General features: G+C 40.2%; 1 protein-coding gene across 12 annotated transcripts in view; it reads right to left on the bottom strand.

Moving 5' to 3' along the window:
• The window catches only part of LOC136825636 (cell adhesion molecule Dscam1-like), a 483,321-nt gene that overhangs the window by 388,154 nt on the left and 80,806 nt on the right, over nucleotides 1-14,361 (bottom strand). For all 12 annotated transcript variants that reach the window (XR_010849384.1, XM_067082260.1, XM_067082254.1 and 9 more), the window contains exon 2: nucleotides 10,470-10,552. Coding sequence is in view for 11 of the 12 variants with exons in the window: in XM_067082260.1 (XP_066938361.1) it covers nucleotides 10,470-10,527 (58 nt within the window). In the remaining variant the exon portion in view is untranslated. The remainder of the gene's footprint in view (nucleotides 1-10,469; nucleotides 10,553-14,361) is intronic.

Below are 14,361 nucleotides of genomic sequence, written 5' to 3'. Positions count from 1 at the left end.
TTATATAAAATAAACAGGCATGGCTGCAAACGGAAATGCAGGCACATTTGAGTATGTTAGAGTAACTATACACTCACACAAACACACATCCATACACAACGTACACGCACGTAATGTATATATATATATATATATATATATATATATATATATATATATATATATATATATATATATATATATATATAATATATATATATATATATATATATATATATGTGTACAAAGTGTATATATATGTATGTATGTATGTATATGTAAATGTGTTTATTCTCATATGTACATATTATTCGTCTCTAATTCTTCTTCGGCTGAGAGTTCGAAATGGTAATGTTGAGGGACCTCACTTCAGCATCGGGAACTGGTGTGCTGACAGCTGGGCACAGCTGGCCCTGACAGCTAGAAGAACCGCGCTTTGAACAGAAGGAAGGAAGGCCGTGAATAGGTGGAGAACGATGAAGAAGATGAGAGAGAGAGAGAGAGAGAGAGAGAGAGAGAGAGAGAGAACTTTTTACACAGACTAACGACGAACAATTCGTTGAAAAATCGTGCAGTGAGAAAACAAGAATCAAGAGATATTGTAGAAATTTAATAACAACAGCTATACTCTTGGGCCGGATATGATACAAAAACACGACTTCCTTATTAAGTGAAGTTGAGCCTCTTCATTCAGTCAAGTGCCATCGTCCGTTTCCCATATTTCCATCCAATCTGGCTCCTAAGGGTATCCGATATATGTTTCTCTCTCTCTCTCTCTCTCTCTCTCTCTCTCTCTCTCTCTCAAAAGCTTTCACTGCTGCTGTCATGTAAAGGTAGGTCCAAAAGGGAAATTTTTGCCGACCAACCAACTACAGCAAGCTGTCATATTCCGTCTGCAGTGGAACTTCATCCTATAGCTTATTCAATACGACTTAAGCCGGGTATTCACGATCAGGTTGACCTGTCAGTTCATCGAAACTGACATTAAAACTTACGCGTAGACGACAGTTTGTGGGTGGAGTCAGTCCATTCACCAGAACAGATGAACTGATGAAAATACCTACTCACCAGAACAGATGAACTGATAAAAATACCTAAAGTTCTTCCGACCGACTGACAGGCGATCAGACATGTGGACGGGTAAGCAACGATTTTATGACAGTTCGCCACCAGATTCCGCCTGGGAAGGATCTCAGTCACTCGGACCAGAATACGAATAAATTATTTTTAGGCACTATTTGCAGACTGTTGTAAGTCCAACTCATATGACAAAAAAAAAAAACCATTTCCATATGATACAGACAATTTGGTATAGGCCCAGGCCAGTGTCCTGCCTTTTTATGAAAGATGTTGCTAGTGACAGTAGGCTTCACGTTCCATTTCATAAATAACGGAACCAGCCCCCCATTCTAAATTTAACCTTATTCATTAATACTGTATGAGAATAGGCATCTCTCTTTAACAGGCAATATTTAGACCAAACTCAATTACGCCTTTCTGCTTCTTACCTATCTTTAAGAGAATTGCCACAGCAGCTTTATAGTCTATATGGCTCCACCTCCTTATCAGCCAGCATAGTTTCTATCGCTGCCATATAGTGTTGCCATGACAAAGACTAGACGAGAACTGAGGGCAATGACCTCCAGCTGACTGTTCGACTGACAGTTCTATTCTTGACGTGTGGACGCTCATCAGTCGAACGGTCGCAAGTGAACTGACAGGTAAATCTGATCGCAAATACCCGGCTTTATATGAACTACTTATCCTCTACATTATCATTACCATTATATATCATAAAGAAACTGAACGAGACAAATGAATTACATTTTCAGACTCCAGACCTCCCCCTGATTTGGTTCATAAAAATAAGGTATAACCTGGAGTCCAGAAGCCAGGGGCATAGGATGGAATTATGAAATCAAAAAGCAATGCAGTCTGAAATAAAAAAATAGAGAATCTTGGTACTGTCTACTGTGCTCAGTGTCAGCCACACTGCAGAGACCCTACAGAGACTCCCTACAGAGACCTTTTTGAAGAGAAAGGATGAATCCTTTCTGTCAAGCTTATAATGACGCAGAGCCTCTACGATACTTCCCAGCAAAGTCTTTTTTTATTTGCTTTTTCAGGAAATTCCGATCACTCGCAGATTCCATCCCCGTTACGCTACGGAATTCATTATCCAAGGAAAATATCCTCGGTCGATTCCCATTGTTAGTCCCGAGTTTTCAACTGGGGTAATTATGTAAATATGATAGATGAAGCCTCCATTATTCGGGCAAGGGAAGTTGATTCACCTGTATCCACGTGGACAAATAAGCCTAAACCACGCGACCTCATTCCCCAGACCTGATACGGATTCCGAAAGACCTACCCTCTCTTTCTCTCTCTCTCTGTCCGTTTGTGTCGCGCACACAGGATCGCATAAAAGACGAACGAGCAACCGCCGTCTCGCCGGGAGGCTAATACACCAGAAGGAGACAGAATCCGTCCTTTTAACTGAAGCGCTGTTAAGGAGATGCCTTGAATGGGGAGAAAAGAAGCAATAACCATTAGCTTTTTACCAGACAGAGAGAGAGAGAGAGAGAGCAAGTCTCTCCTACTCATACTTCAAATGCTCATCATCCTCCTCTCATTCTGCAGAGGAGAAGAGAATGCTCAGGATGAAAGAACGGCATAAAAGCGTACGGGAGGAGCTGTCTGGGTGCCGTGGTGGGTGGGACGGGGGGGCAGCGGGAGAGGTCTTTGAATGGTGAATGAAATAATCTCCTCAGTAATTCAGCTGCCGACCTTTGTGATGTAAGGGGAAATGTATCCGACTTGGGGGAAATAACATTAAAATCTTCACATTCCAAGTGAAGAAAATGAAGTGTGACATGAAAGTGGATTTTGACAGTCAAATACTAGTCTTTCTTACGGTGAATACCAAAAAAATAAGTAAAATAAAAATACAGAATAAATTAGGGAAGATGTACACTGAAAAAGATATTACAAACTGAACGGAGAATGAGTGGATTATACCGAGGACAACCCAAATACATATAGAACATTACAAAATTATTTAACCTCTAACAGGTCGTATAGCAACGAGAAATACTGCTGGGAGCATTAGAACGTTTTTTTAATGGGCGTTGTCAGTGACGTCTCCACAACTGCTGCTGAGGTCAGGTCCCAATCCTCGATTTACTTCATCATTTTGTACGATATAGGAATACTATTACTACTACATAAATAAATTAAAAATAAATACACAAATAAATGACAAACAAATAAAAGATTATGAAAAAATAATAAATAAATTAATAAAAATCAAATGAGTAAATAAAAAAATAATTTTTTTAATTAGAAAAAATAATAAATATTAATAATAACTGGGCACTGATCTAGCAACCTAGCCACAGAAATCAACGCTCATGGACTTGTAACAGACCATAGGAGTTTGCTATGAGAGACTACAGCGCGAACCAACACTAATAATATGAGGGTGACATAATTGCATTTCAGAAGCTAAGTCCTTACTATGGAAGATGTCAAGCCATAGGCTGAAATTGTTTGGCATAAACATAAACAGAAGATCACATGTTACTGGCTTCCGGGTCACATAACGGGGTATTAGGCAGGGCAGTCGATCGAGACTACGGTCTACCCCAAAGCCAAATCAAAGTCCTTCAAAAAGAAGGCATCGTGCTTACCCCATACAAATGGGGGAAAAAAAAAGCACGTTAAAAGAAGTGGTTTGCACCCGACAGACGCATTACCTCCTCTCTTGTCCAGGCTTCGGATCGGCGTCAGTTTAAGAATACACACAACATACTTATCATTATCAAGAACTTGAATCCCAATGAAAAGTTAAGGAGGAAAAAGATGGCTTATATTAGAGAAAATACGAGTTGTTGTTCGTCGGCGAATGCTACATCCGAGCATTACGTTGTGGGTTGATGGAGGAAATCATTCTCCGGTGATGGGGCTTTGATGCCGGTTACAGAACGACTTTTAAGCCGCGGAAGTTGCTGTCCGGCCTTCACAAACTATTCGGCAGATATGCATTTAACGGGGTACCAAAAAATCTCCCAATAACGTAGGGCGATTTAGCTGAAGAGCGAGAGAAAATGCATATATATATATATATATATATATATATATATATATATATAAATATGTGCATATATGTGTGTGAATGCATGTCTAATTCAAAATAATCAATTTCCATACCCAGATATACTTTACAGAACATACTTTCACAACTTCATAATTTAAAAGGATCAAGAACGAACACGAACAGACCAAACAGACATGATTAAATTAAACAGTGGCCACCTTGGAACCAATACAGAGCAGAGACCGGTTGCACGGAAAAAATCAATTTCTTATACTGTAACCCTTTACACAAAGAAAGCAACAAGCCCTTCCGCGAGAAAGACTCTTTTCTCAATGTTCGTAAGAGTTGTAAAACCTTTCATTCTTTCTCCCCTACCATATTTTCTCTAAAAATTGCAAAATACAGTTTGTAACTGACTGACGAGGACAAATATGATCATATTTACGAAACAGCTGCTTTAGCATTTCAATGGAAGATGATGAAGAGATCATCCACTAAATTATTTCAAAAACAAACAAGACCTGGAAGATGTGGCAATGGATCGCAATGGAGCCCCACAGCCAAGCTACTTTTTGACGCCTTGAATTTCCATAAGATAAATATAATTTTCCTTATTACTAATACCTGTTATAAACGCGTAACGTGTCCGTGAAAATTTATGAAGGACGTCAGTCAGGCAAGCGGTGCCTAGCGGATGCTAGAAATCTCAGCGTTACAAATCAACGGGAAATTGTGTAATGAATATCCATGTGAGTTTGAACCTGACACATCCAGACGGTGTATGCCCTATAAAACCGTCCTTTTTCCCCCCTCACAGGCATTAGTAACATACTTGAATCCTAGTCAATACCGGTGGTTACCATATCCCCTGTCTAGCAGTTTCAGAATTCTGTATTTGCCGCACTGAAAAATTCGTAGCAGATGAGCCGATCGTGGCCACGACGAATCTCGGAATGTTATTATGTATTGGCCGTGCAGTTGCGGAGTGAAAAATTCGTAGCAGATGAGCCGATCGTGGCCACGACGAATCTCGGAATATCATTATATATTGGCCGCGCAGTTGCGGAGATGCGGTATCCCGGTGTAAAAGAAAGAGGTCTGATGATCGGAGCAATCCTCAACATATTACAAAGCTGTACGTGCTGTGAAAATGAGCACCAGGATATTTTCTTTCGATTTCCTTTGTTTGTGTGAGAGCGAGCCTGCGTCTAACAGAAGGACGGTCTGCCTATATTCCGGAACGCTACAGAACATAGGAAATTAAAAATTGAAAGGTCAGAGGGGGAGACTCAAAACCGCAGCCAAATGCCTCTGAAATGCGGAAAATGGACGAGAGAGAGAGAGAGAGAGAGAGAGAGAGAGAGAGAGATGGTCGAAGTAGGCCGGGTATAAGTTCTCTATATGAGGACGAGAATTTGCATGAAACACTTACTCAAATAGTAAGAAAGAGAGAGAGAGAGAGAGAGAGAGAGAGAGAGAGAGAGAGAGAGAGAGAGAGAGAGAGAGAGAGAGTCCTCAGGTCAACAGGCTGCAGCCTTACACGCAACTAATAATAATAATAATAATAATAATAATAATAATAATAATAATCATAATAATAATAATAATAATAATAATAATAATAATAATAATCTATGAATGCAGTATAAATTTGAATAACTTCATTCATTTATTTTAAACTTCACTCATTTATTTTATGGATATTAAATATTACGATAAAATCAGCCGGGTTTCGGAGGAACCGCTATTTCAGAGAGAAAAAACTTCACAGTATTTAAACTATCTAATAATAATAATAATAATAATAATAATAATAATAATAATAATAATAATAATAATCTATGAATGCAGTATAAATTTGAATAACTTCACTCGTTCATTTTTACGGATATCAAATGTTAAGACAATAAGCCGGGTTTCGGAGGAACTCCTATTTTAGAGATAAAAAAAAAAACTTCACAGTATTTAAACCAGTGGAAAGATGGAAGTCTCCTGGCTCAAGCGTCCATCAACTGAAGCTGGAGGTATACTGAATTCATTATGTTTTTTTATGCACCCCAACGATATAATTGGCGCACCGGAACTCCGGTTCCCCCTTGACGTTTCTGCTGCGTTGTCACTTTTGATGACGCACTTTTAAAATTATCCAAGTCACCTAAAATTAAATATTGGAGATGAATAAGATGAAGACAAGGAACATGGCACTTTAAATGTGCTATTGAAGACTTATCTTTAATGTTAAACGCCTCAGTTTCCATGAAATCTACTGGAGGCAGTTTCAAGAACGGCGACAAAAAACCTCCACTTAACGGGAATTTTAATGCCAACAAACGACCTCATAATTGTGATGCATAAATCGAAAGACCTCCACGCATGGAAAGTGTGTTGCCATAGAACGACCTCTACTTGCAGGAAGAGAATAAAGTTGCACTCGCTCTGTGCAAAACGAGCAGCACGCACGAACCACAGACGGTAAAGGAATTTACCTACTGAAATCAATCTCAAGCAAGACATCCCGGTAGGATATGCTCCGGCGGTCTTCATTCCAGTGACCCCTGCAGGGGAAAAGAGGAATGGCCACTGTGAGCAATCTATCCTGCAAAATAAGTGTGTGGGAATGGTGCTGACGTCCACATTTCCCTGGAATTAGGATGTCTTTCGAATAAGGCCCAAACGGAATCGACCAAAATTTGCAAAGGCGTATGAACACGGGCTTTGCTAGATGACAACAAAAATGTGGATGAATCCGTATTTCAGCCCATGACAACCGGCTATAGCGATGCTTATACAAGAGACTAATAAATTCATTTCTCGGTATGACGTGGTTCGGATTCCACAATAAGCTGCAGGTCCCGCTGCTAGGTAACCAACTGGTTCTTAGCCACGTGAAAATAAGTCTAATCCTTCGGGCCAGCCCTAGGAGAAGTGTTAATCAGCTCAGTGGTCTGGTAAAACTAAGGTAGACTTAACTTCTCAACAGTCATAACGATACTCACAAAAACAGCAACAACATCATACTGCAGCAACAGCAACAGCAACAATAATAATAATATTAATAAGAGAGAAGGGTCAGAGCCAACGCCAGCAGCGAACATCCTACCGAATTGATATCGGTAAATGAATCTGAATAATTCTCCATTAACGAAATAAATATGGTTCACCGCCGGAATCCACATCATTTGCCAACACGACGACGGTGACTAGCCTACGCGATATTTACCAAAAGCGCAAAAGCATGTTGCTGTAACAACGTTTCCCATTCAGCGTTTCAGCTTTAAGTCACTGTTGCATAAAAGCTTAATACTAACCGTGGCCTTCCGAAAGCTGCGTCCAAGTTGCGAGTAAAATCAGTCATGAACAAATCGTTCCAGTTTCTTCGTTGGTGCCCACTGCCTGAAAACTCGGGTCTGGAAGGGTCGTCCAACGGAACTTTCCAGAGTTTTTCATCCACTTCCATCCCCGCTCTTCCGTTCTACAGATATTTCGGTAACTCACGTACAGACGCGCGCGCAGGTACACACACACACAATAACACGATTTCAGAAGTCAAGACCTTCTCTCTACTTCGCTAGGGGAGATGATAAAAATGAAAGGGCTGAAGGAAAAAAAAAAAGCAGAAAATTCACCGAAGTTTCTTCGGCGCAATCGACTTTCTGTACGGCGTATAATGCTGTATGAAACTCTCAGCCACGGCCCATGGAAATTTCAGGCACGGCCCGGTGGTGGCATGTGTTGTTGGCACCTAGAGCGGTGCCAGACGCACGATTATGGCTAAGTTTAACCTTAAATAAAACTGAAACTAGTGAGGCTAGAGGGCTTCAATTTGGTACGTTTACCCCAAAACCCAAATCAAAGTCCTTCAAAAGAAGGCACCACGGCGACCCCATATAAAAATGGAAAGAAGAAGAAGAAGAAGAAGAAGAAGAAGAAGAAGAAGAAGAAGAAGAAGAAGATGATTGGAGGGTGGATGACCAACATACCAATTTGCAGCCCTCCAGCCTCAGAAGTTTTTAAAAGATCTGAGGGCGGACGGGCAGACAAAACGCCATCTCAACAGTCTTATTTTGCAGACAACTAAAAACCAGTTAAATCGCTACTTTTTAGGTTCATGCAAATTACAAATTCGTCTTCCAAAGAGGCTGCGATCTACCTCTGGTGTCGTACACTGCTGCGTCGGGATTTCTGAATGACACTTGCTGTTCTACGCTGCATGTGGGTACGACCCTCGTCTTGCGTTATTCCTGCTTTTTTTAATTTGTTGTTTTCTTCGTTTTTTTTCTCTTTCTTCATATGTCGTTCATGTCTGTGGGCCGTTTATATGAGGTGTTGCTCTTTTGCGATAATAATAATAATAATAATAATAATAATAATAATAATAATAATAATAAGTACCGAGGGTAAAATTGTTCCCTCTTTTTATTACAAATCCTTACATAAATGTTACACAGGGTGCCTAAAAGAGAGAAAAAAGTTAAGTACACTTTAGTTTAACCAGACCACTGAGCTGATTAACAGCTCTCCTAGGGCTGGCCCGAAGAATTAGATTTATTTTACGTGGCCAAGAACCAACTGGTTAGCTAGCAACGGGACCTACAGCTTATTGTGAAATCCGAACCACATTATAGCGAGAAATGAATTTCTGTCACCAGAAATAAATTCCTCGAATTCTTCACTGGCCGGTCGGAGAATCGAACTCGGGCCAGCAGAGTGCTAGCTGAGAACGTTACCACCCACCCGTCCAATGAGGAACTACTAAGAGAGAGAGAGAGAGAGAGAGAGAGAGAGAGAGAGAGAGAGAGAGACTAGTGTAAGGGCACTTCCTCTAAGCTTAGTCTACAGGAAGCCTTGTAACACCCGACAGGTTGCAAGATCGCAAAATTCCACGCGGATATCTGACGGATTTCCTCCTGCTTCGGGTTTTCGACATTTCCGTGGCATTCCGCAGTTCATCATTGGACGGATCGATATCGTTCTCGGCTAGCACTGTGCTGGGCCCGCGTTCGACTCTCCGGCCGGCCAATGAAGAATCAGAGGACTTTATTTCTGGTGACAGAAATTCATTCCTCGGTATAATGTGGTTCGGATTCCACAATAAGCTGTAGGTTCCGTTGCTAGGTAGCCAATTGGTTCTTAGCCACGTTAAAATAAGTCTAATCCTTCGGGCCAGCCCTCCCTAAGAGAGCTATTAATCAGCTCAGTGGTCTGGTTAAACTAAGGTACACTTAACTTTCCTCTCGTATAGTTCATGCATAAAATAATATATGAATCAAAACAACTCCTTTTAAAATTCTTGGCTTGCATGAATTAAACACAGGCGCTTGCTTGTTCAAAACGGCCCGTGTGTGCGGAAAGGTGTTCAATGGTATTAGTAGCCTGGTGAGGATCTCTGGACTTGACCAGCCAACACGGACACATTCATTTAATAAGCTGATGAAAAACAATTGGTATCAAGGCTTTCTATATTGAGTACCACTATGTTAATATTACTCTACCTATATTCATTTGGCACTGTCATTTGTGAAAGGTTTCTCTTATTCAATATTAGACAATTCCATCCTCTGGAAACTTGATTCGCAAGTTAATGGCCTTATAGGCTCGGCTAATGTATTGCAAAGAGAAAGATGAGGAATAAGGAACAATAAAAAATGAAGACTTCTAACCTCAGTCCAATAACACAAGTGCAGGAAATTTCACAACAAAGGGTAACACATCACAAAGGAAAGTAGCTCTCTCTCTCTCTCTCTCTCTCTCTCTCTCTCTCTCTCTCTCTCTCTCTCTCTCTCTCTCTTGCTGACACTGACAACGGAGCGAGGTGTTAAGACGTCCTGATCCCCGAGTAGCGAGAGCTATTGAGAGCGGAGCACGAGTGTCCTTTAAAGGATGTCTATCCCGGCGGAATCATCTTCCTCCGAAGAGGATACACTCTCGACAATGCACATGCAAAGTGAGGTCAGTCTGCAAATTCTAATAATAATAATAATAATAATAATAATAATAATAATAATAATAATAAGTATAAAGACCTGAAAACAGAAGTAAGAAGGATATGGAATACGCCAGTGGAAATTGTGCCCATAATCGCAGGAACACTAGGCACGATCCCCAGATCCCTGAAAAGGAACCTGGAAGAGCTACATGCCGAAGTAGCTCCAGGACTCATGCAGAGAAGCGTCCTATTAGAAACAGGGCACAAAGTGAGAAAAGTGATGGACTCCTAAGGAGGCAGGAGGCAGCCCGGAACCCCACACTATAAACACCACCCAGTCGAATAGGATGACTGAGATAGACCATAATAATAATAATAATAATAATAATAATAATAATAATAATAATACATTATTTTTATAGGACAAAATCTAATTTGAAAAAAAGGCAATGACTGTGGGACACTTACCGAAGAAGATCCAGAGCCTCACAGACCTCGAGAGGGCCTCGAGGAGGTTGGCAGCCATGGCCGGTCCTATGCGGCAACTCAACCTGCAAAAAATTACACAAAAAAAAAATGTGATTTCGTTTTACGATGAATGACCAAAATAAAAATTAGATTCCGGCACCTCACCCCTGCCCCCCCCCAAAAAAAGGTACACATTTATATTCCATTATCCCGAAGCGATATGATCTCATTCCCCACCCCCACCCCCACGCAAACGGCCGCTAATATCTAAACGGGATTTGGCGGATCTCGACGCCCCGGATTTGAATGGGGCTATTTTTACAGTGCTGATTTAGATCCCCGATAATCAGCCACATTCCCGCTAAAATGGTTATTGTATATTTGAAATTCGTCATTTACAATAACCTCTAAAAGACAGTGATACTTCCAATATATATATATATATATATATATATATATATATATATATATATATATATATATATATATATATATATATATATATATATATATATATATATATATACAAAGGCTAAAGTTCTCGCCCTCCAGCACCTGAGGTACACAGAGAAAGGGGTGGGAGCGGTACCCCCGTAACTGGAACTAAAGCGTTAACAGCCGGAAAACAATCCCGCTATGGTAACCGAGTCGAAGTCACTAGAAAGTAACTAACACTAAAGACTACAGTGAGAGAAAGTTTCTTCTCGAACAAAGGGACACAGAGATCGAAATATCATACTGTAAAGTTTCCGGCAGTGATAGAGAAAGAGAGAACACTATGGCGTTTCCGAGAGAGAGAGAGAGAGAGAGAGAGAGAGAGAGAGAGAGAGAGAGAGAGAGAGAGAGAGAGAGAGAGAGAGAGAGAGAGAGAGAGAGCACTACGAAGTTTCCTCAAGAGAAGGCGCAGGCCTGCTGGCCGCATCCGTATCAATAACAAATGAACGCACGTATGGCCACTGTCCTACCGAGCCACGCGACCGACCCACAAGACAGGGAAGAGAGCGAATACATTTATGCAAGTATTCTCGCTAGCAATAAATACGAACACTGTCCTAAGCACATTCGCCTTGAGAGCCTTTTTCAATTTTCTAAAATGAAAGTTGCAAGCGCCATGTCACGTCTGCTTCTGCGCAGAGAACACACGTTTGCCTAGCTGCATCTTAAGTTGAGACATTCAGGAGAAAGTTCTTTCGCGGTTCCGAAAAATTTGCTGTCTTTGTGACTGGAATTGTCTTTTCGGGAAACGATGCTGTTTCTAATTTTTACCAAGGGGATAGTACGTTTACCAGATTGTATCTCGACTTAAAAAAAATTCTGGATATTTCACGAGGAAGTGCGATGACGGGCGACGAAAAAAGATTATTCCTTTTTTACAGCAAGTGAATCAATCCCCCCCCCCAACTCTCTCTCTCTCTCTCTCTCTCTCTCTCTCTCTCTCTCTCTCTCTCTCTCTCTCTCTCTCTCTCTCTCTCTCACACAAGCACTCGCGCTCACCAAAAAACTGAATTTTCTTCAAGTTATAGTTTTATTTTTAATAGGATAAGAAAAATTTTCCCTAAAGGAACTGAAAAATGTATACGCAAGCCTACATGCATGATTAAGGGCATGCGCGCACACATACCTACATACATATGTACATACACTATATATATATATATATATATATATATATATATATATATATATATATATATATATATATAAAAAAATGTTAGCTTAGCATCACCCTAATTCTTGACGAGTGCGTTCAGAGTTATCGAGAGTGAGGCACCATTTTCCCTTCCTTCCTAATTCGGAAACGGAAAGCTAATCAACCTGGCAAAAGGCCCCTGATAGAGAACTTCCCAAATCGAAATGTGCTGATGGTGAAAGATACCAGCCTTCTCCCAACCCCCCTAACCAGACCCACCAACCGACCCCCAGCCTCATCCACGAACCAACTAACCCAGTAGCATCCCCCAAAACAACATTCCGATCCCCACTCGCCAAAGTGGAGGTCATTCCCATCCCCCAGCCCTCTAGAGTGGTTGGGCTTGTCCTCCACGACCCCCTTTGCCACCCCCCCCCCAACAACTTCGTCCTTCTCCTGCCCCTTCCCTCCTCCAACAAACGCAGTCTCCCACAAACAAAAATTGACGCTCACCAACATAAGTAATGATATTGGCGGCCGACAGCGCCCGTCAGTCCTCTCTATTTGACGGCTGAAACTTCCCGCCACAAAATTTGAATTTCCCGCCTCGCCGACTCGACGCCAATAATATCGGCTGTATTGCCAGTTAATTGCTCCCATTACTGCCGCCTTGGTGCACTTCATGATTAACTGTCAACGCTCTTCTCTCTCTCTCTCTCTCTCTCTCTCTCTCTCTCTCTCTCTCTCTCTCTCTCTCTCCACCTACCCTTGCTCCTCACTACCCGCAGCCCGCCTAGATATCTGGCGAGTCCTCTTGCCGAAACTTCGCACAAGATACCATATCTTCATTAAGCGTTTCTATTCTTCCTTTTTCAGACAAAGCGATCCTTTCTCATCTTCCTCCTCTTCCTCCCTTCATTATTATCACTATTTTTCTCCCCTTCCTCCCTCAAAGTTATTCGCTCCCACTGACTCTCATCAGCTGACAACACATCTATTACGGAGGATGACCTCAGCGAAGATATATTTGGAAGGTCCTTTCTCATTTCTCTTAAATTTCCCTGCACTTGTAACGTCCGTGCGTCGCCTTGTTGATCTCTATTCAGTCTGCCTACTTCTTTGTGTGAACTCCTAAGACAATTAGGCATATGAAGTTCTCGAAACAGGTTACCAAATCTTAAATAATTAAAAATTTCACGTGAGTTTATTCCTTTCTGTGTACCATCGGCTATTTTATAATGTTATAATAAACAATTATGTTATAGTTGCTGTTACTATTGCCAGCGATCACAGGCACTTTATTGACGAATAAGGTCATAACATTATTAGTAACAAAGGCAAAAACATCATCAATAATAATAATAATAATAATAATAATAATAATAATAATAATAATAATAATAATAATAGAACCAGTCTGGCCAATTGAATTTCCAAGTAAACACGCAGCGCTGAACTCATAATAATAATAATAATAATAATAATAATAATAATAATAATAATAATAATAAATGTGGGTGAAATCTCAGCTGTAAAAATATAAATAATAATTAAAACAACTGCATTAGTTTGACTCTTGTCAATTTTACACTTCAGTTTCTAAAGTAACCTTTTCTAAAATAAATGAAATATTAACAGATTCTCTGAGGTACCATTAAATATAAAATGCCTTATTTTTATTTCTTAATTGACAAATCGAGTACAAATAATTCATTTCTTCGTTGAGAAATCGACTGCAAATAATTCATTTCTTCATTGGGAAATCGACTGCAAATAATTAATTTCTTCATTGAGAAATCGACTGCAAATAATTCATTTCTGCATTGGGAAATCGACTACAAATAATTCATTACTTAATTGACAAATCGAGTACAAATAATTCATTTCTTCGTTGAGAAATCGACGGCAAATAATTCATTTCTTCATTGAGAAATCGACTGCAAATCATTCATTTCTTCATTGAGAAATCGACGGGAAATAATTCATTTCTTCATTGAGAAATCGACTGCAAATAATTCATTTCTTCACTGAGAAATCGACTGCAAATAATTCATTTTCTTCACTGAAATCGACTGCAAATAATTCATTTCTTCATTGAGAAATCGACTGCAAATAATTCATTTCTTCACTGAGAAATCGACTGCAAATAATTCATTTCTTCACTGAGAAATCGACTGCAAATAATTCATTTCTTCATTGAGAAATCGACTGCAAATAATTCATTTCTTCACTGAGAAATCGACTGCAAATAATTCATTTCTT

This window comes from Macrobrachium rosenbergii, chromosome 39 (assembly GCF_040412425.1).
Source record: "Macrobrachium rosenbergii isolate ZJJX-2024 chromosome 39, ASM4041242v1, whole genome shotgun sequence".
NCBI lineage: Eukaryota > Metazoa > Arthropoda > Malacostraca > Decapoda > Palaemonidae > Macrobrachium > Macrobrachium rosenbergii.
Note: the sequence above shows the minus strand (reverse complement) of the source record. Positions and strands in the feature narration are given on the sequence as shown.